The sequence below is a fragment of the Mirounga angustirostris genome, unplaced genomic scaffold (assembly GCF_029215605.1).
Source record: "Mirounga angustirostris isolate CCGP_5_RB_7025 unplaced genomic scaffold, mMirAng1.0.hap1 SCAF_5, whole genome shotgun sequence".
Lineage (NCBI taxonomy): Eukaryota > Metazoa > Chordata > Mammalia > Carnivora > Phocidae > Mirounga > Mirounga angustirostris.
In genome coordinates this window covers 140,703,860-140,730,851 of record NW_026991713.1, presented here as the reverse complement: position 1 = coordinate 140,730,851, position 26,992 = coordinate 140,703,860, and the positions used below count along the sequence as shown (strand labels likewise).

The 26,992-nt window shown below is 60.1% G+C and overlaps 3 protein-coding genes across 15 annotated transcripts in view; 2 read left to right on the top strand and 1 right to left on the bottom strand.

Annotated features, from left to right (window-relative positions):
- Positions 1-2,602, top strand: part of IFT140 (intraflagellar transport 140) — a 79,370-nt gene extending 76,768 nt beyond the window's left edge. For 2 of the 3 annotated variants that reach the window (XM_045874647.3, XM_064592294.1), the window contains exon 31: positions 2,159-2,602. In XM_045874647.3, the coding sequence (XP_045730603.2) occupies positions 2,159-2,407 (249 nt within the window). In that variant the 3' untranslated portion in view covers positions 2,408-2,602. The remainder of the gene's footprint in view (positions 1-2,158) is intronic. The other variant, XM_064592296.1, reaches the window with a different exon arrangement.
- On the bottom strand, positions 970-26,953 carry TELO2 (telomere maintenance 2). 11 transcript variants are annotated; one of them, XM_064592303.1, is made up of 22 exons: positions 14,301-14,554; positions 12,958-13,293; positions 11,958-12,235; positions 10,766-10,834; positions 10,418-10,565; positions 10,021-10,123; positions 9,735-9,803; positions 9,393-9,534; positions 9,173-9,309; positions 8,669-8,754; positions 8,351-8,437; positions 7,998-8,086; positions 7,728-7,819; positions 7,512-7,628; positions 7,309-7,443; positions 5,865-6,029; positions 5,391-5,482; positions 4,940-5,039; positions 4,748-4,812; positions 4,381-4,496; positions 2,700-2,831; positions 970-1,245 (listed from the first exon to the last, which is right to left on the bottom strand). In XM_064592303.1, exons 2-22 carry the CDS (start codon positions 13,290-13,292, stop codon positions 1,220-1,222), a joined length of 2,583 nt encoding a protein of 860 aa, XP_064448373.1. In that variant the 5' UTR covers position 13,293; positions 14,301-14,554; the 3' UTR covers positions 970-1,219. The 11 variants fall into 11 exon arrangements, 9 of the variants coding, with proteins under 9 accessions (XP_064448373.1, XP_064448370.1, XP_064448369.1 ...); XM_064592300.1 differs by lacking the exons at positions 970-1,245; positions 14,301-14,554 and adding exons at positions 23,592-24,009; positions 26,738-26,953 and having other exon boundaries at positions 2,530-2,831; XM_064592299.1 differs by lacking the exon at positions 970-1,245 and having other exon boundaries at positions 2,530-2,831.
- On the top strand, positions 17,640-23,478 carry PTX4 (pentraxin 4). Its single transcript, XM_045871561.2, has 4 exons — positions 17,640-19,809; positions 20,444-21,115; positions 22,058-22,090; positions 22,249-23,478. Exons 1-4 carry the CDS (start codon positions 19,672-19,674, stop codon positions 22,879-22,881), a joined length of 1,476 nt encoding a protein of 491 aa, XP_045727517.1. The 5' UTR covers positions 17,640-19,671; the 3' UTR covers positions 22,882-23,478.
- Positions 26,954-26,992: the final 39 nt, after the last annotated feature.

The window sequence follows — 26,992 nt, the reverse complement described above, 5'->3', positions numbered from 1 at the left end:
TTCTCAACCCTTGTTTGGAGCCTATGGGATTTAGCAACTTTAACTTAAACAGACCTGTGAGTGCTGAGGAGGTAGGCAGGCCAAGCATCCTCTGGTGGGGAGAGAAGGCCCCTGTCCCTGCTCCGCGTCTCCCACTGCCCCCTCGCACTCGCCTCGCCACTGCGCCAGCCGCCCGACCCTGGACAGTGGGCGTCCTCATCGGCCAGGACGGCCTGAGAACTTCTTTGTCACCCTTCATCTGTATCTGGTGACCATGCCTTCCTTCTTGACTGTTGAGAAACCAGCTCTGTATACAGAGGGGGTACACCCCTGCACCATGGTCTCCAGCAGCCCCTTGCTTCTGGACCCCACCCCTAGATTCTGTCTGGTCCCCACAGCTCCAAGCCCTGGCCTTCGTCTGCTCTGTACTTGTGGCATGGTGCCGGGCTCCCAGCACACAGTCTCCTCCTGTGTGGGTGCCCCCCCGCCTTGAGCACCTGGGAGCTTGCACTCTGCCCATCCTCCATCCCTCCAACAACCATAGCTTACTTTTCATCTTCATCTTTTTTTTAAGATTTTGTTTACTTCTTTGACAGAGAGAGAGGACAAGCAGGGGGAGCGGCAGAGGGAGAGGGAGAAGCAGACTTCCCGCGGAGCAGGGAGCCCGATGCGGGGCTCAATCCCAGGACTCTCCAGGTCGTGACCTGAGCCAAAGGCAGACGCTTAACTGACTGAGCCACCCAGGCGCCCCTTTATGTGGTATTTTTTTCTATCTTAGTTCTATCCACCCAAATTAAAATTGCTCTGGAAATTTTATCATCTTTAAGAAATACTAAGATCTGCGACACCTGGGTGGCTCAGTCAGTTAAGCGTCTGCCTTTGGCTCAGGTCATGATCTCAGGGTCTGGGGATCGAGCCCCGCGTTGGGCTCCCTGCTCAGCGGGGAGTCTGCTTCTCCCTCTACCTGCAGCTTCCCCTGCTCATGCTCATGCACACACTCTCTCTCTGACAAAATCTTTTTTAAAAAGAAAAAGAAATACTAAGATCTGATCATCATTCCTTATTTTAAAAAGGTTTTTTTTTTTTTTTAAGATTTTATTTATTTATTAGAGAGAGAGAGAGAGGGAACACAAGCAGGGGGAGTGGGAGAGGGAGAAGCAGGCTTCCCGCGGAGCAGGGAGCCCAACGCGGGGCTCCATCCCCAGATCCTGGGATCATGACCTGAGCCGAAGGCAGACGTTTAACAACTGAGCCACGCAGGCGCCCCTAAAAAAAAATTTTTAAAGCTTAGAAATTTTGATCACATCTGAACTTGGTGGTAAGCGTTAGAAGCCACATGAGACCTATTCCTCTCCTCATGCTTAGGTGCGGGCAGGTGTAGCAGGCGTGGGCAGGTGCGGACACGTGCAGGCAGGTGTAGGCACGTGCGGGCAGATATAGCAGGCGTGGACAGGTGTGGACACATGCAGGCAGGTATACCAGGTGTGGACAGGTGTAGGCAGGTGTGGGCAGGTATAGCAGGCGTGGAGAGGCACGGACACGTGCGGGCAGGTGTAGGCACGTGCAGGCAGGTATAGCAGGCGTGGGCAGGCGTAGGCACGCATGGACAGGTGTGGGCAGATATAAGTGTGGTGCTCTGTGGGAGGCTCAGGTCCCTCAACCCCAGGCTCTCCCACATATTCCCACTGGCAGAACCAGAGTAAGTTCCACAGGAAAACCACTGACAGCTCCACGGTTTACTGGCTTATGATCGAGAACCATATATACAAGAGATTCAGACAAGGTGGGGCAGATTTGATGCTTGGTCAGAGAAAACCAGGTGGACGGCATACACTGGCCACCTGCCCTGCCACCCTGAAGCCGTCTGCAGTGTGAATGCCTCCTTCCCTCACGTCTCCTCCAGGGAGCGTGGCCCCCAAACACTCGGGTCCTCCAACCCAGGCTGCTCACAAGGCTTTCCTGCTCAGCTGGGGGTGCTAACCGCAGCCGACAGCACAGTCAGAGCCAAAGCTTTGGACACCGCCAGCCCTCGGAAAGGCTGTGCAGTCAGACAGTTGTCCCCAGGCCCCTCTTGTGAAGGCACGGGGTGGGTGTCCAGGAAACTCACCGCCCCGGACAGAGGGTGTGGGCTCTTTGGTTTTCGCTGTGCACTAACCTGGTAACGGCTGTCCCAACCCAGGCCTACAGGTACCTGGAGGAGATGCGGAAGCGAGTGCCCTCTGCCAACATGTCCTACTACGTGAACCAGCGGACCGTGGATGCCGTGCACCAGGGCCTGGGCATCCCTCTGGTGCGCACCATGCCTGAGCACATCCGCCACAACAGCGTGGAGGACCACAAGGAAGTAGACGAGGAGGTGGTGGAAGAGGTGGAGAGTGACCCGACGGCCGCTGCTGCAAGCTCCTCTGGAACTTTCCGGGGTTGGTAGCAAGAGCCTGACTTTCTTGTTGAAATATAAACTGGTATTTGATGCCCCAGGGCACTGGCTATCCTGCTTAGAAGGGGCAATCGTGTGTCCTTCCGGCATTCCTAGCCCCTGCGGTCCCTTTACTAGGAAGGGAGTTGGCTCATCTTTTCCGTGACAGTCTCCCAAGTACAAATTGTAAAACCTAAAACACTAGAACTCGATGGACTGTGCGTGTTAGTATATTCACCGCGCCTCGTCCCAGCACGCAGGCAGGCACCTAAGAGCACAACTAACAATTTCCAGCGGGACGCACCATTCCTGACCACAGGGCCTGGTGTCCACTGGAATGGACATGGGGGTGGCCTTGCCCAGGTGACACGGTGGCCTGTGCGGGGCGGGTTTCCTCCACGAGGCAGCCTTGCGGGTGCAGCTCTGTCTCCAGCTCCTGCGGGGAGGGGCCGGCCTCAGGCCATTTCAGGGCAGGGAGGGGGACCTTGGGCTCTCCCACCCCCAGCTCCTTCCACAGCTGCCAACACCTGTGCCCCTTCGGAGGGCCCATTGAGGCACTGTGGACCCTGCCCGAGCAGTGAGAGCCACGAGGCGTGGGCTTGAGTACCTGCAGCTCCTTTTTATTCTTCCTTTTTGTGGTTTTTTAAAGTCTGCATTCAGGTGAGGAAGGGGCTTGGGGACAGGCTAAGAAGCAGCCCGCAGGGGCCCCAGCGGCTCCCTCCCTCCTCGGGACCCCTGGGCCACGTTCAGGTGGCCCTGTCCACGGGGGCAGCACCAGAGGCCCTCGCGTGGACTGCTGGCAGAGCCCTCAGGCCAGCCGGGCTAGCCCCAGCGGGGCAGGGCCTTCTTGAGCAGGGACTAAGGAGACGACAGCGGGACAAGTGTGTCTCTGAGCTTCTCCAGAAGCAGGAGCGCTTTCATCGCCAGCACCCTACAGTCCTCATCGGGGTCCTGCTCCGCCACATCTGCCAGGCCCAGAGAAAGCGGGACGTCAGCAGCGCCACCTGGCCGCGCAGGCCAGCCCTCCTCGGTTTCCTGTCAGGGAAGTCTTCCTGCACGAGCCCCTGCGGGGCCCGGCGTGTCCTGGCTGCCCCCGCCCCCGAGATAGCAGCACCTCAGACCCCAGCAAAGGCCTTTGCCTCCCCTTGGGGCGATGGTGGCAGGGAGGCAGGGGGACCCATCCTGGGACTCAGGACGCTGCATGCCTGCAGCACGAGGCCCTGAGCCATCCCGACACATGTGATCAGAGAAAGCCACACTGAAGGGCGCTCTGCAAACCGACCAACACGACAAAAGGGGCCCTTGCCTGGAGCCCGGGTCCCACAGAAAGGAAAGACAAAGGCCGTCATCAGACCTCTGGGCCTCCGAGCGTGGCAGCACATCAGACCATAGAGGCCCAGCCGTGAGCCCCGAGAGTGGAAAGGTGTGCGCTCGCTCTGGGCAACTCAAGTGCCTGTAGGTGGGAGGTCACGCTGGCTCCAGCAGACTTTTCAAAAAACCTTGATGGGGTGCGAAGTTTGTCAAAATGCTAATCGGCAGGCGCGCCTGGGTGGCTCAGTCATTGGGCGTCTGCCTTCGGCTCAGGTCGTGATCCCAGGGTCCTGGGATTGAGCCCCGCATTGGGCTCCCTGCTCGGCGGGAAGCCTGCTTCTCTCTCTCCCTCTCCTTCTGCCTGCCTGTCTGCCTACTTATGTAAAGTCTTTAAAAAAAAAAATTGCTAATCGGCAAACCTGCTGAGGTTACACGGTGCTCGCTGTATGGCTCTTGTAACCTTACTGCCGATTTGGAATTTTCCAGAACAAATACAGCCCTCATCTCCCACGTTAGGGCACCTTCTTTTGGGTCCCCCTGCAGAACCTCCACAAAGTGACCCAACAACAGCCAGGTCCCCGCCGCCCCATGCCCTGATGGCTGTGGGGACCCTCCAGGCTGCACCAGCCTCCTCCCTCCCGCCTCGCCAACATGGCTGGGGGCCTGGTGCTCACCCGCCAGCCAGGGCCGGGCTTCCAGCAGCTCATCAGGCAGGTCGGCCAGCAGTCGCTCGGCCGGAACGCTGAGCAGGACAGAGGAGACTGCGGACAGCAGGCCCCGGCGCACATAGCTGACGAAGAAGGCCAGAAGTCTGAGTCCTGATGGAGCCCCAGGCCAGGAAGACCCCACTTCTCCTCGGGGTACAGCAGACACACAGGCAACCAAAGCATGCTCGACCCCACCCTGCTCCTTCCTGCTTAGAAAGTGCCAAGCCAACCTAGGAGCCGCCCCCCACCTCCTGCTTTCCACATCACAGCAGGATTTGGAACCCCGTCTGTGTGTCCACATGGGACCACTGCCCTCAGCCTCACGGCCACTCACGCGTCACCATGGAAGCGAAGGGTCCACACAAACTCCAAGAGGGCCTTGCCCATGGCCATAGCCACCTGAAACCACAGAGACCAGTGGGCAGGGGTCCTGGCACCCAGAAGCGGACCCCACCTTGGAGCCTGTGCTTGGGTCCAAGGTGAGGCCCTCTGTGGGGACAGCCACCAGCTACCACCTCCCCCTCACCGTGGTGTTCACAGCCAGGTACATCAGGGCCCCTAAGGTGTGGACCAATCTCCCAAGAACCAGTTGGTCCTCTCCCAAAAGGTCAAAGGTCACCAGAGGCCTAAAACAGAGAACCAGTGAACGTGCAGGCTGGGCACTCGGAGCTGGCTCCCAAGCCCCTGGGCCACTGAGGGACACCCGGGGCCCCGGACGCCCCTCCTCACTGCCCGTCCCCATGCGTGACCCAGAGTCACGAGGGGAAGGCGTTGGACAGACAGATGCAGACCGGGCGGAGCGGCGAGGCACCACAGTGTGGCTCCAGCCCCACCGGCCAGAGCCCGTCATCTGTGAGACGGTGGCACCTGACACCCCCACATCGCCTGCCCAACCCAGGTCATGACCCTGCTGCAGGACCGCAGACTCCACGCTGGGAAGCCTCCTGTCCGCAAGGGCATGCAGGCCTCCCGCTCACCTGTCAAAGTGCCGAATGAGGGGGAAGAAGAAGTAGCCAGCCACCAAGTTGAATTCGTTGGGGCCAGCGTCCGGCCCCCACCTGGGAGAGCGCTGCAAACACACGGTGCTCAAGGTGCCAGGCCCCTCCCCCAGGCAGGACTCCCACTGTGGGCACTGTCCCGTGCGCCATGGGGCGCAAGCAGCTCCCGGCCCCCGTGACAGCCCCGAGTGGACCCCGATGACCCAGCACACGATGACCCAGCACACGCCAGGTCCGTTCCTGCTGATGCAGGATTCCTCAGGCTGTTTTCACACCCACGTCTGCAGTCCCGTTTTAAAACCACTTCACTCTGATACCCTACAGCATGTGTCCCTCACTCAGTTTGTACCCAAAACTCCCTTCACAGAACGCCCCCAAGCAGGCAGCCCCTAGAGGCCACCGACCACTCAGCTCCCACTCAGGTCCGAGGACCTGAGCCGGGTCCCAGCTGACCTGAGAGAACCGCCGGGTCTTGCTTCTGATCCGCTCCTGCATGACTGCCCGCCAGGCGGGAGCCTGGGTGCTGCTGGGCTGGGAGGCGGGACTCGGGGAGCCACACTGGGGAGCCTTGGGGAGGCGCCCAGGCCGAGACAGCTGCTGGGCAGCCAGAGTCAGGACCTAAAGAAGACCCAAGGCAGCTGTCATTACTCTAGGGAAGGATGGCATTTTCCAAAATTCAAAGTAAACTGAGTGGCCTCGAGCCCTTCGCCCCACGGGCGCCATCAGCCCACAGGCGGTACCGGAGGACGTTCTGGGGACCACGCAGAACATCAGTTCTGAGTACCCCAGCGTCACCGCACTTGTGTGGGTGATAGGAGGGAAAGCTGGACGGCCCCCTGGCAACAGCCCAGCAGCCTGGCTCCTATACCCAGAGCCCCTTCTATTCCAGAACCTCATCCAATCTGGCGCCCAGACACCTGGGAAAAGGGAAGAAGCTCTGGCCCAGGCTGTGCACGGATGGGCCCTGGGACGCGTGCGGGACGCCCTGGCACAGTCAAGGGCACAGACGGCAGCCTGATGCTGCAGGCACCCGCCCGGGCAGTGCATGCCAAGGGCCGTTCCTTTGAGGTCACACGACACAGTCAAGGACCAAATGCCACTGAGCAGCAAGCACGGACACAATGACCCTGTTCAGTGCCGTGACCGTGGTGAGTGCACAGCTCAGCGGCAGCAAGTTCACCTCACCTGGCCATCACCAGCATCATCTCCAGAACCCCTCCGTCTTCCCAAACAGGAGCTCCGTCCCTGTGAAACACGCCCTCCCCACCATCCACTTCCTGTCTGATTTTGACCCCAATGACCTCGTGGAGGCAGAGCCCTACACCACCCTCCTCTCGGGACCGGCTTTTCCACTGAGCACTGTCTGGTAGGTTCTGCCACATGGTGGCAGGTGTTAGAACGTCCTTTCTTCATAAGGCTGAGTAAGGTTTCATCATGTGGACAGGACGCATTTTGCTCACCTTAAGATGGGGAGTCGTATTGCATAGGAATTCTATCTCAATAAAGCTTTTGTCTAACGTAAAGGACGCACGCAGCCTCCACTGAATCCCATGCGCTGTCAAGACAACCCCAGATGGGGTGCCTGGGTGGCTCAATTGGTTAAGCGACTGCCTTCAGCTCAGGTCATGATCCTGGTGTCCCGGGATCGAGTCCCGGATCGGGCTCCCTGATCAGCAGGGGGTCTGCTTCTCCCTCTGCCCTCTTCCCTCTTGTGCTCTCTGTCTCTCATTCTCTCTCTCTCAAATAAATAAATAAAATCTTTAAAAAAAAAAAAGACAACCCCAGATGGGTGCCGGTCCCAGCCTCTCAGGTCCAGCAACAAGGGACCTGGGGAGGCCTCTGGTCCTGGCCACGTAGCTTTTGGCAAGTACGCATTCCCCTCCCCTCATGAGGGCACCTGGGCCTGACGAGTGGACAGAGGGCCCCAGGCACTCACGTCCAGGATGTCCATGCGCTGCCGGAGGCTGAAGTTGAGGGCGTAGAATTGTGAGGTCAGATACTCTGCGACCTGAGCCGGGCACACGAAAGGCCGCTGTGGGCCACCAGTGCAGACGCTGCCTCGTGGCAGGACCGCAGCACCACCCCACCCCTGGGACTCACCGGGGCTGGGTCTGTGACCACGACAGCCACCAGGGCTCGCTGGCGCAGCCCCTCAAACCCCACCACGCTCGTCTTCTCCTCCAAGTGCAAGAGCACCTTGGCCAGCTCCACGCTCACCTGCACACACGGGTCAGCGTGCCTCAGCCCCCCACCTGCCCTCTGCCTCCCCACCCCAGCCGTGCGGGCCTCCCAGGCAGACACATAGCCCTCCCTCACCTCGCGGGCAGCAGCCGGGCTCCTGACAATCAGCCCCTCGAGGGCTCGCAGGGCTGCCTCCCAGCGCTCCCAGTCCTCGGATGAGGTCAGGGCTACACAGAACAGACGGGCCCATGCTGGTCCTCAGCCCTGACCTCGTGTGAGGCAAAGCTGACGGCCAGGGTCTGGGCGCTGGGCGGAGGCAGGCAAGTCCCAGGCCACGGGCAGTTCCCAGGGCTCAGCCACCCCAGGGCAGGGGTTGGTGGGGCTCTCGCCGGGGAAGAGACCCACCTTCCACGCAGTCCCGGACATAGGCAGGTGCCTTCCCACTCTTCAGCTCTTGGTCCCCCGACATGTCATAGGGGACAAGCTCATCATCACTAGGGAAGCAGCAGAGACCCGCGGGGCCGGCCCATCACCCAGGAGCAGGCAACAGGCAGGCCGTGCTCCTGAGCCACTGGCATTAACCCCAAGTCCCCGAAGCCTCAGGAACAGCAGACTTTTCCTATTAGGGTGCTTGAGAAGAGCGGCGCTGCAAAGCTGACCTGCAACCTCCGCACAGCGCGGGCCGTCTGCTCCCACGCTCACATGCACGGGGCTCTGCTCCCCCACGTCTGCGGCTTCCACCTGAGACCAGCCCCTACCTGTCCAGGTCAGAGCCCGAGCCCTCCGACTGGGCCTGGGGGATGTCATCGTCCGTGCTCCCTCTGTCAGGGGTCTCTACAGCCGGGCTTTGGAGAACAAAGAAGGAGCCCTTCGAGGAGGCCCCACACAAGCTTCTGGCCCTGGAAGCCACCTTCCCTGGGAAGTGCTCTCCCTGTCCCCACCCTGCGCTTCTTCGCTTATGTCTCAGCTACTGGAGTCCAGGAGGACAAGGTGATGGGGTAACGCGCGTGCGGGAACAGGCCCTGTCCAGCAACCACGCCCAGAGCTCGGGGACCACGGGGCATGGAGACCCTCACCTTGCCTCCACCTCCGAGGGGCTGTCAGCCACAGGCGGGGGCACCGCCAGGGCCAGCAGCTCGCGGCTCAGCTCATCCTCTTCGTACTGCAACGCACAGAGGCTGGAGCCGGCCCGGGGCGGGCGGGCAGGCCCACGGCCCCTGCTGCCTCTAGCATAGCCCACGACTCTGCGAGTCTACGCAGGGCAGCGGGCAGCGCTGGGTGTGCAAGGCCGGGGGAGCCCACCCTCCCGAGGGACCAGAATCCCCCGAGGACATCCTGGGGGGCTCCACAGGTGGAGGGGAGGGGACGCCTGTCCAGCATGCCTGAGTCCTGTCCAGAGGGAACACTTGCGGACGCCCCAGGGAATCCGCCTGGGGGCTACACCCCCACCCCTCGAGGTGAGGCCCTCAGCGGGGCCCCCAGGCCCTGTTCCACACCAGCATGCAGGGGCCGTGGCTTGGACCCAGGAAGACGTGGTGACATTGGGGCGGGGCAACACTGAGGGTGCCACCCTCGTTCACCTGGAACCTCAAGGGAGGCCCGTCAGGGTGGATCCGGGTGCTGGCTACTCCGGCCACAATCATGCCCAGGCGGCGCACAGCGGGCAGGCTGCTGTCCAGACGAGTCTTTACTCCCGCCATGAGGCTAGCCAGCAGCTCTGGAAGCCCCGACAGCCACACACTGAGCGCCGGTGGCGTGTGGGGACAGGCATGGGGCTGGGGCAGGGGCCCGCCTGCTCACCGTCCCGGCTGTCCCGGAGCTCCGTGTCCTGCAGGTGCGCCAGGCAGATGAGCAGGGCCGAGCTGACGTAGCGTTGCTGCGGCAGAGGCGTATGGCGGATGGCACTGGGGCTGCCCCACGTCTCCAGGAGCTCCTTCAGCGCCTGGTGGGCGGCGCGGGCGGTCACACGGCCCCGCCTGCCTCCCTGCACGGCGCCGCTGACCTGGCCGGCACCCTCACCCACTGCCAGCCCACGAGAGGCTCTAGCCGGCACCCTCTGCTCCAGGCAGGGGCCCCCTCCCTTCCCTTCCCAGCAGAAGGTGGTCCTAGCACACCAGGGGTGGAGGGCCTGGCCGCACTTACCTGTCTGAGGAGCAGGCGCCGCTGGCTGTCCATGGCCAGGTACCCCAGCAGGCTCTGTAGCATGGGCGTCTACGACAGAGGCCGGGCGTCCAGTCACTGCCAACCAGGCAGACACCAGTTGCCCACATGACGGGCCGAGGACCATCTGCCCAGGGGTCCCGGAGCAGAGGCTGGTCTGGACTGAGGGTCAGCAGTGCTTCCTGGACAACCGAGCTCAGCTCCAGACGCTACGGTCACTTCTGGGCCCTGGGGTGGCCCTCAGCCCACCCCCTTACCCCAGTCTCACCGAGTATCGATACTGTAGGAACAGAATTTTTCGGGTCATCACAAACTGGGCCTTCTTACTCTTCAACACCAGGTTCCCCAGGAGCCGCGAGAGGACGTCGGGCCTGCGAGGCACAGGCGGGGGCAGAGGGCAGAGCGTGAACTCCAGACGTCCCCAGCTCCGCACTAAGCACTGGGAGCCCGGGGCCCACGCCCCAGCTCTGAATCACACCTGATGCTCCCTCCTCCCAGGGACAGCCCAGCACGTCCACACTAGCGGATGTCCCTCCCCTGCTCTGGCCGCATCTAGTCGGGGGTGACAAAGGAGCACGGCCTCTCGGCGTGAGCTCACAGCACGTACGAGGGACGGGAGACTTGCTGTCCCTGGAGGCCCGCCTCCTGCCCCCCCGGCTCCTTACCCCGAGGCGGCTTCCACCAGTCCCGTTAGCAGAGCCTCCATGGCCCGGTCGGGCACACACTCCACCAGGCGCCAGCACACGCGCCGCCAGAGGCAGCTGCCCTGGGTGAGCGCCGTCAGCTGCGGCACCAGCACACCCAAGATCTCCTCTGAGGAGAAGACATAGAGGCCCTGAACTCGGGGCCGTGCGGCACCCAGTGTCTACAGCCCATGGGTCCGCCGGGCCCAGGAGAGGGGCCCAGGCTCCACAAGGGAACTGCGCTGCCCGCCCCCGCCCGGGACGGCTGCAGGAAGGGCGGGGAGACGTCCGCAAAGGACTACGGCTCCTCCCGGGACAGGGAACACTCACTCTGTCTCCCGTGGACACAGGCCTTCCCGAGCACCTGAGACAGGAAGGAGACGGAGCAGTCCCAGCCACCTGGGACGGGAAGGAAAGCGGGATCTCAAAGCAGGGCAGCGGTAAGTCCACGAGACACCTGACTAGGTGGGAACAGACCTCACGTCTGTATGGGCATCTCTGCCTTGTAAAAACACCGTTTCTCTCCGTCTAGTTCCAACTGAAACCTCAGTAGCACTGTCTCGGGCTGGAAGCACCCACCATAATTTCACACTCCGCCTGCTTAATCGCCCGTGATGATCCCACGGAGTATGGCCCAGTGTCGTGGCACGGGGCGGAGGCGGCACCGAGGGGCAGGCCAGGGCAGTGAGCCCCGTGGGGCACGTCTGAGCCGCCCGCAGGGAGGAAACGGGGCATGGGGAGAGGGGAGGCCGGGCCCACCAGCCCCACGATGGCGGTGCCCACCACGAGACAGTCCAGACGTGCACGAAAGGAAACGGAGTATCTGCCACCTAAAGAGGGGCGTCTGAGCTCCTACAAAGACGAACCGGATGCAGCCTCCCAATAGAAGCAGACGTGATCTAGATTTGCTCTGGGCACATTCAGAACACGCTGGAGGCTTCTCAAGCACAGAGCAGGAGGAGGGGCGGCCTGGCTGAGCAGACGCTGGCACGCCTCGCCTCACCCTGGCCCTCTGACCCTCTGCAGTGGTGGGGCCTCCCTCGCAGGGCGGGCACAGGGACGATGTGAGCACACGTGTGAGCACACGATGTGAGCATACACGAGCCCACTCCACAGCCTCAGCGAGACCCTGTGTGCGCCCCATGATGGGAGAGCAGAGGGTGGCGCAGACGCCAAGACCCCAACCACAGCAGACTGAGTGATATGGTCTCTAAGATGCTCCGTGAAGGCCCCGGCCGTGAGCAGCCCCATCTGCATGGCTTCACCGACGGGTCCAACCAAGAGCTAAAGGAATCAAGGTCAGCTCCATCTTCAAGGTCAATAGCCAAGAAGTGGGTGAAGCTCAGCATGCAGGTCACTACCACCCCATGCAGGAGACAACATCTGACCTGCCAACAGTATCACCCCGAGAATCCCAAGCGCCCCGAGGCCATGAAAAGCCCGGACGGAGGGAGGGAGGGAGGAAGGGACGGGATGGTGGCCAGAGAAAATGGCTGGAAGGACAGTGTGCAGGGGCCCGCACCTCGGAGAGAGTCCACCACCGCCTGCAGCACCCGCATGATCTCCTCCCCGAGCAGAGGGAAGTAATTCTGGGGGAGGAATGCCTCCAGGTTCTCCCGCTGCAGACGGTTGCCTAGGTGGTCGGGCAAGCCCACCACCTTGGTGAGGAGCGTCTCCTGGAGCAGGCGGAAGGCCGGCTCCGTCAGCTGCCGAGACTGGCCCTCCATCACCGCGGCCATCCTGCCCGCGCTCAGGAACCTGGCCAGCAGCTGCGCCATCTTCATCAGACGGAAGCTCGGGCTGAAGCAAGAGCAGGTGTGAAGGGCAGAGCCGTGAGCCCCCACCCTCAGTGTCCCCAGCCCAAAGGAAGAGCAAGTAATCCCACAGCTTAATCGGCACCTGACAACGAGTATCTAAATCCCACTGCCAGACAGCCAGTCCCTGGTGGGGCCCAGAGCAGCTTCCCCACCATGGAGTCACTGGATGCTGCCACTCTCCTCTCCCGATCCACGCCGACTCTGCTGAAACCCAGCTGCGCCACAGCCGGGAGGCCACATGGCAGGACTGTCTCGTGCTCTGACACTGAGTCTGGGAACCACCTTGAGGAAGGTGTCCCCACAAGTGTGCTGCGGGGCCCAGGGAGGGGCCTCCCTGTGGAGCTGAGAGCCACGGAGTGAAGCAAAGGGCCCCACGAGGATGGCAATGCCCACTGCCTACCGATGTCACCCCAGTCTGGAGCCAACCCACTGGCTAAGCCACCAGGATGGGAATGCTCCCGCTCCCTCCCTTCACCAGTGCGGCAGGACCTAGGGCAAGGGCTTCTTCACTGCAAAGGAGATCAACACAGACCGCCTCAACTTTGCTGGCGCTTTGCAGGCGCTCTGCCGGGTGCACGCTCTTTTCTCTCACCTTTCAGGACACCACATTCTCACACAAGCTGGAGAACCTGCTGGTTCGCAATCCTTCAGGCCACACTCGTGTTTCGGACATTACAAGTGACCCCATCATCAGACCCCACTCACCCGGCAGCACCCTCAATGGACTCCATCAGCACCAGGAAGGCTTGGTCAGCAGGGCCCTCCAGGAAAAAGCTGGCCCACAGGTCCTCCAGCTGGCCATCGGGCAGAAGCTCCAGCCAGCCTGGGCTCAGCCTGCCCACTAGACATCGGAGAACGGCGGAAAAGTGCATCCTGGCAAACTCCTCCTGCTCCCCGGGAAGGGCTGAGTTCTTTGCTCCACTGAGATACCGCTTCAGGGCCCCCAGGGTGGAAAGGAGGCGGCCGCCATCCTCAGAAGAGGAAAGGGTATGAAGTGCTTCCCGGACGGTGAGCGTGACTGCAGACTGCGCTGGATCCATCCTGGAGGCCACAGGACAAGCACATGAGAAGTCCACGGAGCCCTTGGTACCCACGCGGGCCCGGTCTCAGAACCCCCACCCTCTGGCCCCTCTTGTTAAGCTTCTGGGGACCCCAGTCTCTCCTCACCCCTGCTGTTGTCCAGCAGTATCCCCCCCTCCAGCATCTACCAAGTCTGTTCACAGCTTGGTACCCTCTACCGTAGGGCACTGTGCCCCAGGGTCACAAGTGGGGTGCTATTGGCATCTAGTGAGTGGGTGGTAGAACCCAGGCATCCTGGTAAATGTCCTCTATGTGCAGGACAGCGCCCACAGCAGAGGCTTATCCAAACCTAGATGTCAGCAGTGCTGGGGCTGGGAGACCCTGGACTACAGGCGTGCGATCACTTCTAACTCCCTGAGGCATCACCCATCTGCCAAACTCCCTTCTCTCCCAGAAACCAAAATCATCTATGCTCATATTGGGGGTCAGGTGCCCCTGCAGGGTTGAGTACCATTAAGTAGGCACCTATCACCAGTGCACCCAGCCACTAAATAAGGCTGCATCAGGGGCCCAAGAAGAATCCCCACGAGCCACCTCCCCACCCAGCCGGGTCTACGCGGGCTCAGATGCGCAGGCCGGATAACACGCCAGCGACCAACCCATCCCACGCTTCCTTGCCCAGCGTGCGCGGGGAGTCCACATGGTGGCGCGGCAGGCAGAGGCCTCGTGGGGCGGGCAGGGGACCTCGGGTGACGGGAGGGGGTCTCCGGGGCGGGCGGAGGTCTGGAGACGGGAGAGGGTCTCGGGGCGAGCGGGGGTCTCGGGGGACGGGAGAGGGTCTGTGGGACCGGCGGAGGTCTGGGGACGGGAGAGGGTCTCGGGGTGGGCGGGGGTCTCGGGGGACGGGCAGGGGACCTCGGGGGACGGGAGGGGTCTCCGGGGCGGGCGGAGGTCTGGGGACGGGAGAAGGTCTCGGGGCGCGCACGGGCCTGGGGAGCGACGGGCGGGGGTCTCGGGGAGGCGCGCACCCACTCGGTCCCGGAGTCTCGCCGGCGCGCTCACGGGCAGCCCCGCCGCTACCACCCCTCCGCCGATTCGCCCCGGCCGCCGAGGCCCAGCTCCGCACGCGGTTCGCGGACTAGAGCGTGAGACGGCGGAGCACGAGCTCCCCGTGCGTTGGCAGAGCTGCCGCTGAATTTTTCGAGTCTGTGGGGCCGGACCCCGCGGGCAGATCGCGACGAATCTGCCGCGAAGCCCGGGACCCGGAAGAAGCGTGGGGCGGGCGGCCGCATCTGCGCCTGCGCCGAGTGGGGGCGTGACCCTGGGTGGGTGGGTGGAGCCCTGGGGTGGGCGGGGCCGACAGGGGTAGGCGCAACACCGTTCCACGCGGGGTAGCCAGCCGCAAGTGGCCGTGAAAATTGGCCGAAATCCAGTTCCTTGGTGGCCACTTTCCAATGACTGCTCTTAACCCTGGCGCATATGCGGTGGGCAGCGTCGGGGGTGATCTGGGAAGACCTCAGGGAGGTGCCGTTTCCGCCTGGACTACCCTTGCGGGGAAATCTGGGAAGCATGCATTAGCTCAGCATGCACTCATTAAATGCCTGCTGAGTACAGCAAGCACTCCTCCAGGGCGGAGAATGAAGCCGATCAAGTCCTGGCTCACAAATCAGGGGCACAAATGAAGTACAGGAGCGAGAGGTCCGATGGCAAAGAGTGATAAGAAAAATTGGGCAGTGGGCGCCTGCGTGGCTCAGTCGGTTGAGCGTGGGACTCTTGATTTCGGCTGAGGTCGTGATCTCAGGGTCGTTGGACAGGGCCCGGGGTGGGGCTCCGCGCTGGCCGTCCGGGAGTCAGCTGGAGATTCTCTGTTCTCTTCTTGTCTCCCTCTGCCCTCCGCCCCCCTTCGCGCGTGCGCGCGTTCTCGCTCTCTCTCAAATAAATACATAAAAATCTTAAAAAAAAAAAAAAAAAAAAAGAGGCAGGCTGAGGAGTCTCGTTTTGAAATTCCCGCCCTGGGTGCAGGCAGGAGAACGGGCGGTAGAGGGCAGCCGCGGGCGCAGGGAGCGCAGGTGCGCGGCTAGTGCCTCCCAGGTGTGGGCCTGGCGGGGAGGAGGGCTGGCCTGGGATGCTCCCGAGGGATGTGGGCTGGGACAGGATGCGGGGAGTCCAGGAGGATGCCTTCCTGGGACTCCGGGAACTCCTCCCAGTCCGCTTCTGGATGAGAGCCTCGCTCTCCACTTCCTACAGCAGCTTCGTTCGACCTTGACCCGCTGTTTTCCCCAAGCCTGTCAGGCTACTAGGTGCTTCCTGAAGCACGGAAGATAAGCCTCTTAAGCCTTTACGTGTCTGAAAAATGCCTTTGTTCTTTGCTCCAGGCAGGTTCACATTTGAGCTAAATGGACAATTTTCATTGGAAATTATTTTCACTTGGAGATGTGAAGGTTTGCTCCTCTATTTTTGGCAGCCAGCGTTCAGTTCTCTGAGGAGAGTCTCAGTCTTTCCCATTGAGCAGGTTTTTCCTCTGTGGACACTTCTAGAATCTTCTCCGCCTCCATGGGGTTCTGACACTTGACGAGACACCTGGCCCTCTCTGGTGCGCCGTCTTGAGACAGACGGATGCCCTTGACTGTGACACCTTCCCAGACTATCTTCCCATTTTTTAGTCTCACTCTCTGCGCTTGCTTTTCATTGGATTGACCTCGAAGGCCATGTTTTCTTTCTCTCTCTCTCTTTTTTTCATCTCTTTGTCTTTTTGCCCTACTTTCTGGGCAATTGCTTAAAACTTGCCTTTCAGCTTTCCTGATTTAATTATTTGGAAAATCCTCGTTTTCATCCTTTTTTTTTTTTTAAAGATTTTATTTATTTATTTGACAAAGAGAGACATAATGAGAGCAGGAACACAAGCAGGGGGAGTAGGAGAGGGAGAAGCAGGCCTCCCGCGGAGCAGGGAGCCCGATATGGGACTCGATCCCAGGACCCTGGGATCATGACCTGAGCCAAAGGCAGACGCTTAACGACTGAGCCATCCAGGCGCCCTATTTGGAAAATCCTCCTTTTCATCCTTCAAGAGCAACTTCTTCCTTGTTGATTTTTCCTTTTCTCATAACATCCATGTTTTTGCCTTGCGGACACAAAGCTTTTCTTGTCTTTCTGGGAGTAGGAATTAAGATGCTTTAGAGCTTTTCCTTGGCTCTCTGCATTTTTCTGTTTGGGCAGATTTCTGTCAGAGGCTCCCATGTATAGAGATCCTTCACTTAGCCTTCATATTAAGCATGAGACAGTCAAGGGCAAGAAGCTCTGTATGTGGATGAGGGGAACTTGTTTTGACAGATGGGGGAAAGGATGCTCTTGTTTTTCCCCAAGGCTAAAGAAGCTCCCACCCTCCTCCTACCTGGGGCTGTGGCTTCTCCTTTCTGGAAGCTGGCAGAACCCTCAGAGTCCCACAATTCAATGTGCAGACCTTTATCTCATCTCTTTCTTTTTCTTAAGTTAGTTTATTTATTTAAAGTAGGCTCAGGGTGCCTGGGTGGCTCAGTTGGTTAAGCGACTGCCTTCAGCTCAGGTCATGATCCCAGGGTCCTGGGATCAAGTCCCACATCAGGCTTCTCCTGCTCTGCAGGGAGCCTGCTTCTCCCTCTGCCTCTGCCTGCCACTCCCCTGCTTGTGCTCTCTCTCTCTCTCTCTCTGTCAAATAAATAAATAAAATCTTTAAAAAAATAAATAAAGTAGGCTCCATGGCCAGTGTGGGGCTTGAACTCATAACCCTGAAATGAAGAGACACACTATACCAACTGACCAGCCAGGTGTCCCTGTGGACATTTCAATAACTCGCTTTTAGCGTTACCTTTTTAAAAAGTGAATTTTGTTATATGTATAATTTCCACTAAAATTCTTCTTTCAAAAAGAACAGATGATGGGGGCGCCTGGGTGGCTCAGTTGGTTAAGCGACTGCCTTCGGCTCAGGTCATGATCCTGGAGTCCCGGGATCAAGTCCCACATCGGGCTCCCTGCTCAGCGGGGAGTCGGCTTCTCCCTCTGACCCTCCTGACCCTCCCCCCTCTCATGCTCTCTCTCTGTCTCTCTCTCTCTCTCAAGTAAATAAATAAAATCTTAAAAAAAAAAAAAAGAACAGATGATGGAGATTGGGGGAAAGTCACCTGTCTCAGTGCATACCCGCACACAGCTACATGCCCAGTCTCTCTCCAGGGCAATGCTGTCCAATCAAAATAGGATGTGAACCCCATATGTGATGTTAAATTTTCTAGGTGGCGGTAGTAAAAAAAAAAAGCGAAAAGAAACAGGTGAAGTTAATTTTAATTTTATATGTGTATATGGGTTTTGTTGTTTTTTTTTTTTTGAGTAGCCTCCACACCCAACACGGCACTTGAACTCATGACCCCAAGATCAAGAGTTGCACACTCCACAGACTGAGCCAGCCAGGCGCCCCAATAATATATTTTATTTAACCCAATCAACCCAGAATGTTACCATTTCGACATGTTGTCCTGTACAATGTATGACGATTAGTGAGATATTTTACATTCCTTTTTTGTACTAAGCTTTGTAATCCAGTGTGCATTATTTCTGTGGTGGAACTCAATTCAGGCCAGTCACATGGCAGGGGTTCAGCTGCCCACATGGCGCAGGAAAGGGGGTTCCCCAGAGAGCCAGCTGACCACATCCTGTGGCAGGGCTGGTGAACAGAGTGTTCACCAGCTGCAGGTCAAGGAAGCCCTGGGGACCCAGCAGCTTTCTATCCAGATTCACATGAGTCCCTTCACTCAAGTCTGTGCCATGCCCCAGCCCCTCAAACCTCTCTGTAATAAGCTGAATGGTGGTTCCCAAAAATTAGGTCCAAGTCCTAAGCCCACATACGTGAATGAAAGCTTTTTCAGAGCCTTGGGGAGGAGAGGAAGGAGCAGGGCCCTAGGATACGGGGCTCCAGGACTGCAAGAGAATAAACTTGTTTTTTTGTTTTTTTGTTTTTTTAAAGATTTATTTATTTGACAGAGAAAGCACAGCGAGAGAGGGAACACAAGCAGGGGGAGTGGGAGAGTGAGAAGCAGGCTCCACAAGCAGGGGGAGTGGGAGAGTGAGAAGCAGGCTCCCCGCGGAGCAGGGAACCTGATGCAGGGCTTGATCCCAGGACCCTGGGATCATGACCTGAGCCGAAGGCAGACGCTTAATGACTGAGCCACCCAGGCGCCCCTGAGAATAAACTTATTGTTTTAAGCTTCCCCATGGGGGTCACTGGTTACGGCAACCCAGCCATGGTCTAAGTAAGTGGGGCAGGCGGGGACCTCATCCCAGGACCGCTGCAGGGACCATGATGCAGGGAGGGAGCAGGATAAAACCAGAGTCAGTTAAATAGCCCTGCATGGTTCCTCTCCCCCAGGTGCCAGTTCAATGGCAGCAGAAGGACAAAGGTGAAGGAGCCCAGGGCCAAGGAGAGTGCGAGGGCCTAGGAGAGCGCAAGGGGAGGGAGACAGCAGCGGGATGTGGGGATCCAGTGTGGCCTGGGAGAGTGACTGGTCAAGGGTGGAGCAGGGGGAACTGTGGAGAGAGCCCCCAAGGGGAGGGAGTCAGTGGCCCCAGGCCACAACCAATGACCTGTAACTAATGCAGCTCCAAGGTCAGCATGTTCTGGGTGCTGCTCCCCAAGGCTCCACGGAGGACCCCTCCTGCCTCGTCCAGCTCCTGGCTCTCCCTGTGCCCGCATCACCCCAGTCTCTGCCTCTGTCTTCCCACGGCCTTCTCCTCTGTGTCTGTCTCTTGTAAGGACACCCTAACTATCAGCATGGTCTCCTCTCAAGATCCTTAATGATGTCTGCAAGGGCCTTTTTTCCAAATAAACTCACATCACAGGTACAGGGGAATTCACGGGGTTAGGACTTGGACTTACCATTTTGAAGCCACCATTCAGCCCACCAGACAACCTATACCCCAAAACAAATTAAGGTGGCCCCCAACCCCATTTCCTTTGCCTTACCTGAGGGAGAGAGGTGGGCCTCACAGTCCCCTCCGTGCAGGGCCAGCACGCTGGGCCCCACAGCAGACTTGGCTCCAGGGGCTCCCTGGCCCTGGCCCGGCCCCATCCAGCTCCCTGAGGTGGGAGCTGAGTCCATGTGCCCCTGCTAAAGCAATCACCGTCTGCCTCTGAGCCAGCCAGGCTGCGGCTCGAACCCAGAATTATTTTCCAGAGAAACTGTTTGCATCTGTTTTAAGCTTGTGTCCTTGGGAACCTCCAGCTCTCCAGAGCTCACTGACTGGAGGGCAGATGCTTTTCATTAAGGTGGCAGGAAGCACCTGACTCCCAGGCAGGGTGGGAGAAGGAAAGCTGGGAGGGCTGTGTGGGAACAAGCAGCGCAAAGCCAGCGGCCCTCTCTCCGCGTCCTCAGGATGGGCTGCCCGCGGAGGAAGGCCCTGTCCCTCCTTATTTTTGTGCCTGCCTGTCTGCATGGGGCTTTGTCACAGGGATACAGCCCTGCAGGGCAAAGGAAACCATTTCTCGAGAGGCTCCGCAGACTGGAAGGGCAGGTGAGTGTAGCCAGCACCTGGGGCAGCTGTGTGTTAAATTCAACAGCCGACACGGAAACAGAGCAGTAAGAGTCCTGCTCTGGGGATGCAAACACGGAGTGCGGGGGTTCTTCCCATCAGTGACTCTACGGTCCCCTACAGGGGCAACTAGCAGAGAAGGTCTGTTGGGCTGTTAGGAAGTCAAGCCAACTGACAGTGAGAACAGGGTGGGAGTCGGGCCGGGCGGTGGTGTGGGAAGCCCCGAGAGGGCTACAGGAGGGGTGCTGGGGCGTCTGGGCACGGGGTTGGGAGCTCTCTGCAGGCTCTGCCTGCTTTGATCCCCACAAACCACTCACGAAGCCCACCCTGCCCTACGTCCACTCAGGCAGGACCCTGAGCGTCACAGGGGTGAGGTGTGGGAGGCGCGAGAGGCATGGGGGTCGTGGGGGAGATGGGGGCCTGAAGCCCACACCCCACAGAGTGGGCGTCTCTGAGCGAGGCCGCCGTGGGGCTGGGTGTGGTCATGGGCCCACCCCTCGCGCAGCCGCCTGGGGATCAAGTCAGTGTGGATGGTGGCCAGTGCGCGACAGGCACCCAGAAGCGTGAGCGGGAAGGCTTGTCCCGCATCCTCCGGGCCCTCTGTGTCTCTCTCTAGTTCCGGAGGCTCCAAGAGGTGACCTTAACACACCTGCGAGTCCTTGCCCGTAACCACAACCTGTCCTACGGCATCGATGCTCGGTTCCAGAGCCTGGTGCGCGAGACCCAGGCCGTGGCTCTGGCCGTGAACCAGTCGCAGGCCGCCATGCAGGGCGACCTGAGCCACCTCAAGACCTGGATGCAGAAGACCCAGCGCAGAAGCCAGAAGGTGGAGTCCAGGCTGCTGGCCTTGGGTGCTGCGCTGAGTGAAAAGGGCAAGCAGCGCACCCAGGAGGGGAAGGAGCCGCAGGTGCAGAGGGGCGCCCTCTCCGGCCTGGCCCCGGACCTGAGGGCCCTGCAGGACACGCTCGCTCGCCTCACACACCTCGTGCAGGGCCAGGGCGCCAGGCTGGCTGCTCTCAAGGGCCGGCTGCAGGTGGCCTGCCCTGGCACCATGGCCCCAGGGCTGACCCCGGCCCGGCCCCCGACCCCACCTGGGTTGCCGAGCTCCAGCTCCCCAACGCTGCAGAGGGGAAGGCAGGCGCTCAGGCCTTCACCTGAGACTGGGGACCCACCTCAGGACTCTGCCAGTGGTCTCCAGGGGACTCGGGCGCTCCCCGGCCCGGGCAGCCAGCGGGCTTGGCCCCCGAGAGACCAGGAGAGAATAAGTACCATGGCCTGCCCTTACTCCGTCGGCCTCGCCTCCCCTCTCCCACCTCCTCAGGCCTCTGGTCCCCTCTGGACAGCCTTCTCCCCCAAGCTGTGTGGAGAGGACACTGGCTTCACAGCCCTGTGCACCCCCAGAAGAAAGGGGGGCGTGCAGGTGATGGCCTGTCTTCGGGCCCCCCGGCGCCCTGGGGTGGGTGTGCACAGATGTCGGGTGCTCCTGGGGGGGTCCCCAACTCCCACTTGGTGACCCCTTCATTAGGGCTGGTGGGATAATACGACGCGTCCCCAGCCATCGCCCGCATGAGTCTCCTGTGCTGGCCCTAGATTCTGACGGGGTCCCTGAGGGGAAGAGAGGGGCTGGGAGCCCTCCATCCTTGGGTCCAGTGGGCTAACGGGTTAGAGATGCAGGTCCTCAGCCTGCCGATTGGGACCTTGGACCTCACCCCACCCCATGGACCCCTCTGTCAGGTAGACCTGAAGGGGCATGGCCCCAAAGACATTCACATCCTGACCCCTGGGCCCTGTGGATGCGGCCCCTCACGTGGCAAGGGGACTTTCTGGCTGTGATTACAGACTGTGAGACGGGAGGGGAGCTGGAATTGACACCGGGGCGAGGCAGGAAGGTCAGAGAAGCAGCTGTGAGCTCAGGGACAGAGGTTAGAGGGATGCACTTTGAAGACACAGGCAGGGCCGCGATCCATAAGCAGGGGCCGTCTCTGGAAGCTGACAGGGCAGGAGAGGATTCTCCCTGGGGCCTCCAGAGGGAGCCAGCCCCGCATCCACCATGATTTTCATCAGGGGACCCGGGTCTGGCTTTTGACCTCCAGAACTGGAAGATACTCGATTCGTGTTGTTTGGAGCCTCTGAGTGTGTGGGGCTTCGTGATGGCAGCCCCAGGAGGCTCACGCCGGGGGTCCCGCTGCTGTGGGGCGTGTCCAGAGGCTCACTCCCGCCGAGGTGTAAGACTGCGTGGGCTCCCAGTCTTCCCACCTGTGGGATGGGGTGATGGTGCAGCAAGGACCCATGGCACCCTGCACGGCCAGCCTCACAGTGCTGACTCAGCCACGGGGTCTGAAGCCCATGCCCGGGAGCGGTGTGGACACTCCTGCCGCCGCCTGGTGCTGGGGCTGACTCTCCCCGTTTCCAGCCCGTGACGTGGGCCCCGTGCTGGTCTTCCCGAACACCTCCACCCGGAACGCCGCCTTCCTCAGCCCCGGCTTCCCGTCAGGCCTGCAAGCCCTATCTGTCTGCAGCTGGGTGTGCACGGCCTCGGGCCGCCTGGGCACCCTGCTCTCCTATGCCATGGAGGAGAATGACAACAAGCTTGTGCTGCACGGCAGGGACTCCCTGGCCCCGGGCTCCATCCACTTCGTGATCCGAGACCCGGCCTTCAGGGAGCTGCCCCTGCAGCTGCTGCTGGACGGCCGGTGGAACCATGTGTGTGTCATCTGGATGTCCACCCTGGGCAGATACTGGCTGTACGTGGACCGCAGCCTCGTGGCCACCCGCTCCCACTTCAGGGAGGGCTATGAGATCCCTGCAGGAGGGTCCTTCGTGCTGGGCCAGGAGCAGGACAGCATGGGGGGCGGGTTTGACAGCTCTGAAGCCTTCGTGGGCAGCATAGCAGGCCTGGCCATTTGGGACCGGGCACTGGTCCCCGGGGAGGTCGCAAAACTGGCCACCGGGAGGGAGATCCCCGGGGGCGCCATCCTGACGCTGGACAATGCCCAGTGGGGAGGCGGATACGTGCAGAGGGTGAACTGCAGCTGCTTGGAGCTCTGCCCCTGAGGCCCTGTGCCCTGAGCCCGGCAGGAACAGCCTCAGCAGCCTTTGGCCACCGCTGATCCCAGCACACCCCCGTCCAGGGCCCCCTCCTGCACTGGGGAGGGGACAGGGCAGTGTGGGCGGGAGGGAGCGGGCCAACAGGTGGAGTGGGGCTGTGGGAGGCCCTGTGGACTATGATGCCGTTCCAGCCCAGCGAGCACAGGACTCCGGTGGGGCCTCTCGTCTGGGCTGGGTTTGCTGATGGAGAACTCCGTTTTCGAGGAACCTAGGTGGGTGCACTTGAACTGCCATGGTCCTCTCTCGAGGTGGCTTAGAAAGTGTCCGTCTGGGTGGTCCTTGTTCCCATATCCCTCATGAAAAGGGCCAGGAACCCATTTCCTGCCCTGAAGTTCCAGCAGTGCCAGAGCCAGTGAAGGGAGCAAGCTATTCAGAAACACACACGAGCAACCGACGGCACTGCTTTCAAAGTAACCTTGTTGGGGTTTTATCGGAGCAGGTGTTACAATGCTCATCCGCGATGCATGTCCAGTGCAAAGATGGTTAGCGAATTTACTGAGCTGTGCAACCATCACCACAGTCCAGTTTTAGGGTGTTTCCATGTCCCTGCCCCCCCAAATCATGCCCGTTAGCGGTTGCTCCTGTCCCCCCAGCTCCAGCAAACCCTGACCGGCTCTCTGGGCAGATTGGCCCGTTCTGGACGTTGGACATCTCACCTAAAGGAATCACACACCGTGGGGTCTCAAGTCTGCTTCTGTCGCCAAGCGGCACGCTCCCCAGCCCCGCGGACGTGCCCGCACACCAGGGCCCCCGTCCTCTGGGCGCTGGGCGCCACCCTGCCGGGATGCACCCCACGCTGCTATCCGTTCATCCACTTCCAGTCTCTAGCTTCTGTGAATAAAGCTGCTCCGAGCATTGTCATATGAGTCCTTGTGCAGACACGGGTTCCTCTTTCCCTTGAGCGGGTGCCTGTGAGTAGAATTTCTGGGTCGCGTGGTGAACTCAGGTCTGAACTTTCAAAGAAACGCCCAAACCGGTTTCCAGAGTGGCTACCGCCCTCTCTGTTCCTACGCCCCGCCAGCACGCGCGCTCCCGCTTCTGGATGTTTATTTTTACTCTTCTGAACCGTGGCCCCTAAAAGAACAGGCACGGACAGGAGGGGCGTTAAGTTTCAGTGTGATGGAAACGAACCCCTACTGTATCGGGGATTCCCAAGGAAGAACCAAACAGACAATCAGGAAGGAGTCTGGGAAGACAGGAGGAGAGGGTGTTGCAGGGGGGAACCCACGCGTGGGAGAGGTGAGGAATCCCTGAGTTCAGAAACAGGCTCGGTTCTTAGAATTCCCCCTGCTTTTTTTTTTAAAGATTTATTTATGTATTTATTTGAGAGAGAGCAAGAGAGAGAGAATGCGTGTGCACGAGAGCTTGGGGAAGGGCAGAGGGAAAGAGAGAATCTCAAGCAGACTCACGGCAGAGTACCCCATGGGTGGGTGGGGGGCACTCGATCTCCCGACCCTGAGACCATGACCTGAGCTGAAATCAAAGGTCAGATGGGACTCTTAACCACCTAAGCCCTCCAGGAGCCCCTCCCCCCACTTTAAAAGCGGGAACACAAGCTGGAGAAGCCCCATGCCCTCACCAGCCCTCACCAGCCCGCACCGCCCGGCCTCCGCGAGGGGCCCTGGTTTCATCCTGCAGCTGCCCCGGGAGTGGGGGGGTGGGAGAGTGCTCTAAATGACTCCCTCCACCTTTTAGGGCATTCTCATCTCTGCAGCGCTGTGACCCCAGCAATCCAGGGCCTTCCGCCCACAGACTCAGCGTGGCTGCTTTCCCTAGGAGTCAAGGTCAGAGGAGACATTCTAGAACCGAAATCCCCAAGTGGCCACAGGGATGCTCCCTGAGTCACTGACTTCTACTTTTCCTTGCACTTCCCCAGGGCACGTGCACCTTCAGGGACAGCGGCTCCTTCTCGGCCTCTTCCTTCCTGGGCACCTAGGGCTTTTTCGGGGGCTCTTGCTCAGTCCTCCCCCCATGAGGAGGAGGGATGATGTGCTGCTTTAGGGGAGACTGGTAATCTGACTACTATTTCTTCAGCAACAGCAGATCCCCAGCATAGAAAGACCACACAGGGTATTATCTCTGGCCCCTCCCCTTTTTTGAGCTTATAATGCCTAGGAGACCCAGGATGGCCCTCCATTCATAGCAGCAATCCCCTACAAGTCCACAGACCCTAACGCCACAGGAATAGGGCAGAGAAGACAGCATCACTGCGGGCGGCCACATCCACATTCGGGAAGCTTCATGGGCAGTGGGATTCCAGGAGGGTGGAGCGGCCTGGGGAACGGCTTGGAGTCAGGGCTGAGACAGCTTCAGGGAGGGCTCTGGTCACTAAGAATTTGGTCTGAGCTCTGTCCAGTAGGACAAGGGAAGCCATGCAGGGTTTGAAGCAGGACAGTCTGAACACGAATCTCATGCGATCGGCCACCCCCATGGGGTCAGTGACAAAGCCCCCCCCCCATGCATTCTGAAGCATGAGCCACCTGCAATCCATCAAACCCCACCTATGGCCCGAGTTTGTTGTGTTTCTGGGTAAGGACAACATGACCCAGAGATGCCCTTCTCATGCTATGGGGACCGGGGCCTGGCAAGAAGCTGGGGCTGGTTTCTCCCTTCCCCGCCCTGCCTGCTTGTCCTCCAGAAGGGCCACTGGTCCAGCACAAGTACAATCAGGCACCTCATCTGTCTGACAGCGTTGTCCTGCTGGGCCACAGAGATGCCCCCTGACCTCCAGCAGGACCCACGGACTGCCCTCACTTCTCTATCACTGGATGTCTTCACAGGAACCCCATTATCCAGTCCACTCAGTCTACACACACCCAGCCCTAGCCCCAGCCCTGCCTGCGCTTCATGCCCGTGTGCCAGGCCACAACCCAGGGGCCATCACGCCGCTCTGGTCCATCACTCGAAAGGGCAAAGCCAGATGACACGAATGAGAAAACACACTTTTTTGAAAGCATGTTGTTCTTAGAATTTCCAAAAGAGCACTGCACAGTCATTGTGGGGAAAATTCAAAACCCTGTCCAACTTCTCTTATTTTAGTTTTAGTTCTGATTTTGAGTTGTGTGGAGGGAGGGGCTCTGTTAACTTCTCAGCCTCAGAGCCTCTAAAACACTTTGTAAATCTTTTCCTTTTGAAAAGTTTCCCAGCCAAAAAACAGAAGTTGCAAGACGAACACATTGTAGGTCATACACGTTGGGCCTAGACTGACCACGTTGGCCTTGGGCCACATCTGCTCCCCTCTGTCGCTGGCTCCCTGCCCCCATGATAAGGCAACTACACACATCGCAGCCCATCCACCTGCATGCACCGTTTGTCTCCTGAGAACAAGGACCTTTCCTGCGGTCACCCCAGGACAATGCTCAGCCCTGGGCGGGGAACCCAGCAATCCCACCACCCAGCCCAGTGCATGCCCAAGCTTTGCCAGTTGTCCCAGCGAGGCCAGAGCCGCCAGGAGCCTTCGGCTGTGCTGTCCCTTCAATCCCGTCCCAGAGGGCAGTCCCGGCCCTTCGTGGCCGAACAGAACGCCTCGCAGTTTAGCCAATGTCCCTCAGTTTGGGTGCGTGTGTGATTCCCCCGCTGGTGAGGACACTTGGCAAAGCAGCTTCTGCAGCAATGCCCCATGAGCCTCGTGTGTCCTCCTCGGCATGTCCTCCTCAGCACAAGCCCCGGGGAGGCCCAGGCGGTGCTCAGCCTGTCCTGGGCTCCGGGGGCTTCCACCTGACTTCCAAGATTCCTTCCCTTTCCTCGTTATCGGTAACCCTCGGAGATACCGAGACCGCGCACGGGCCCGCGGGCAGCAGACCTGTCCAGACGGCGGAGCACGTGCCTGCGACCAATCATTCCTCCCGCAGCGGCCAGGCGGCCAGGTGTCCACCCGCCCTTCCTCCCGCGTCGACTGGTCGGTCTCCACCTGCTCCAGGAGGGGCTGCCTGCCCGCCCTCCTCCCCCTTCCTCTTGTTCCGTCCGCGCGGAACCCGGCTCCCTTCTCCGTTCCTGCCTCGATCCGTTCTCGGGGACCGGGTCCCCGCTGGTCACGCGAGTGGCCGCGGAGCCCCCT

What these genes read in the sequence shown, in the direction of transcription:
- TELO2 (XM_064592300.1), bottom strand. Translation starts at nt 13,292, where the DNA reads ATGGATCCAGCGCAGTCTGCAGTCACGCTCACCGTCCGGGAAGCACTT. An exon ending in CTGGTGGAAGCCGCCTCGGG is followed by an intron (nt 10,124 to 10,417) that starts GTAAGGAGCCGG and finishes TGTGCCTCGCAG; the next exon opens with GCCCGACGTCCTCTCGCGGC. An exon ending in TGTCCACTCGTCAGGCCCAG is followed by an intron (nt 6,030 to 7,308) that starts GTGCCCTCATGA and finishes GGTCTTCTTTAG; the next exon opens with GTCCTGACTCTGGCTGCCCA.
- PTX4 (XM_045871561.2), top strand. Translation starts at nt 19,672, where the DNA reads ATGGGCTGCCCGCGGAGGAAGGCCCTGTCCCTCCTTATTTTTGTGCCT. An exon ending in TCCGCAGACTGGAAGGGCAG is followed by an intron (nt 19,810 to 20,443) that starts GTGAGTGTAGCC and finishes GTCTCTCTCTAG; the next exon opens with TTCCGGAGGCTCCAAGAGGT. An exon ending in CCATGGCCTGCCCTTACTCC is followed by an intron (nt 21,116 to 22,057) that starts GTCGGCCTCGCC and finishes CCGAGGTGTAAG; the next exon opens with ACTGCGTGGGCTCCCAGTCT.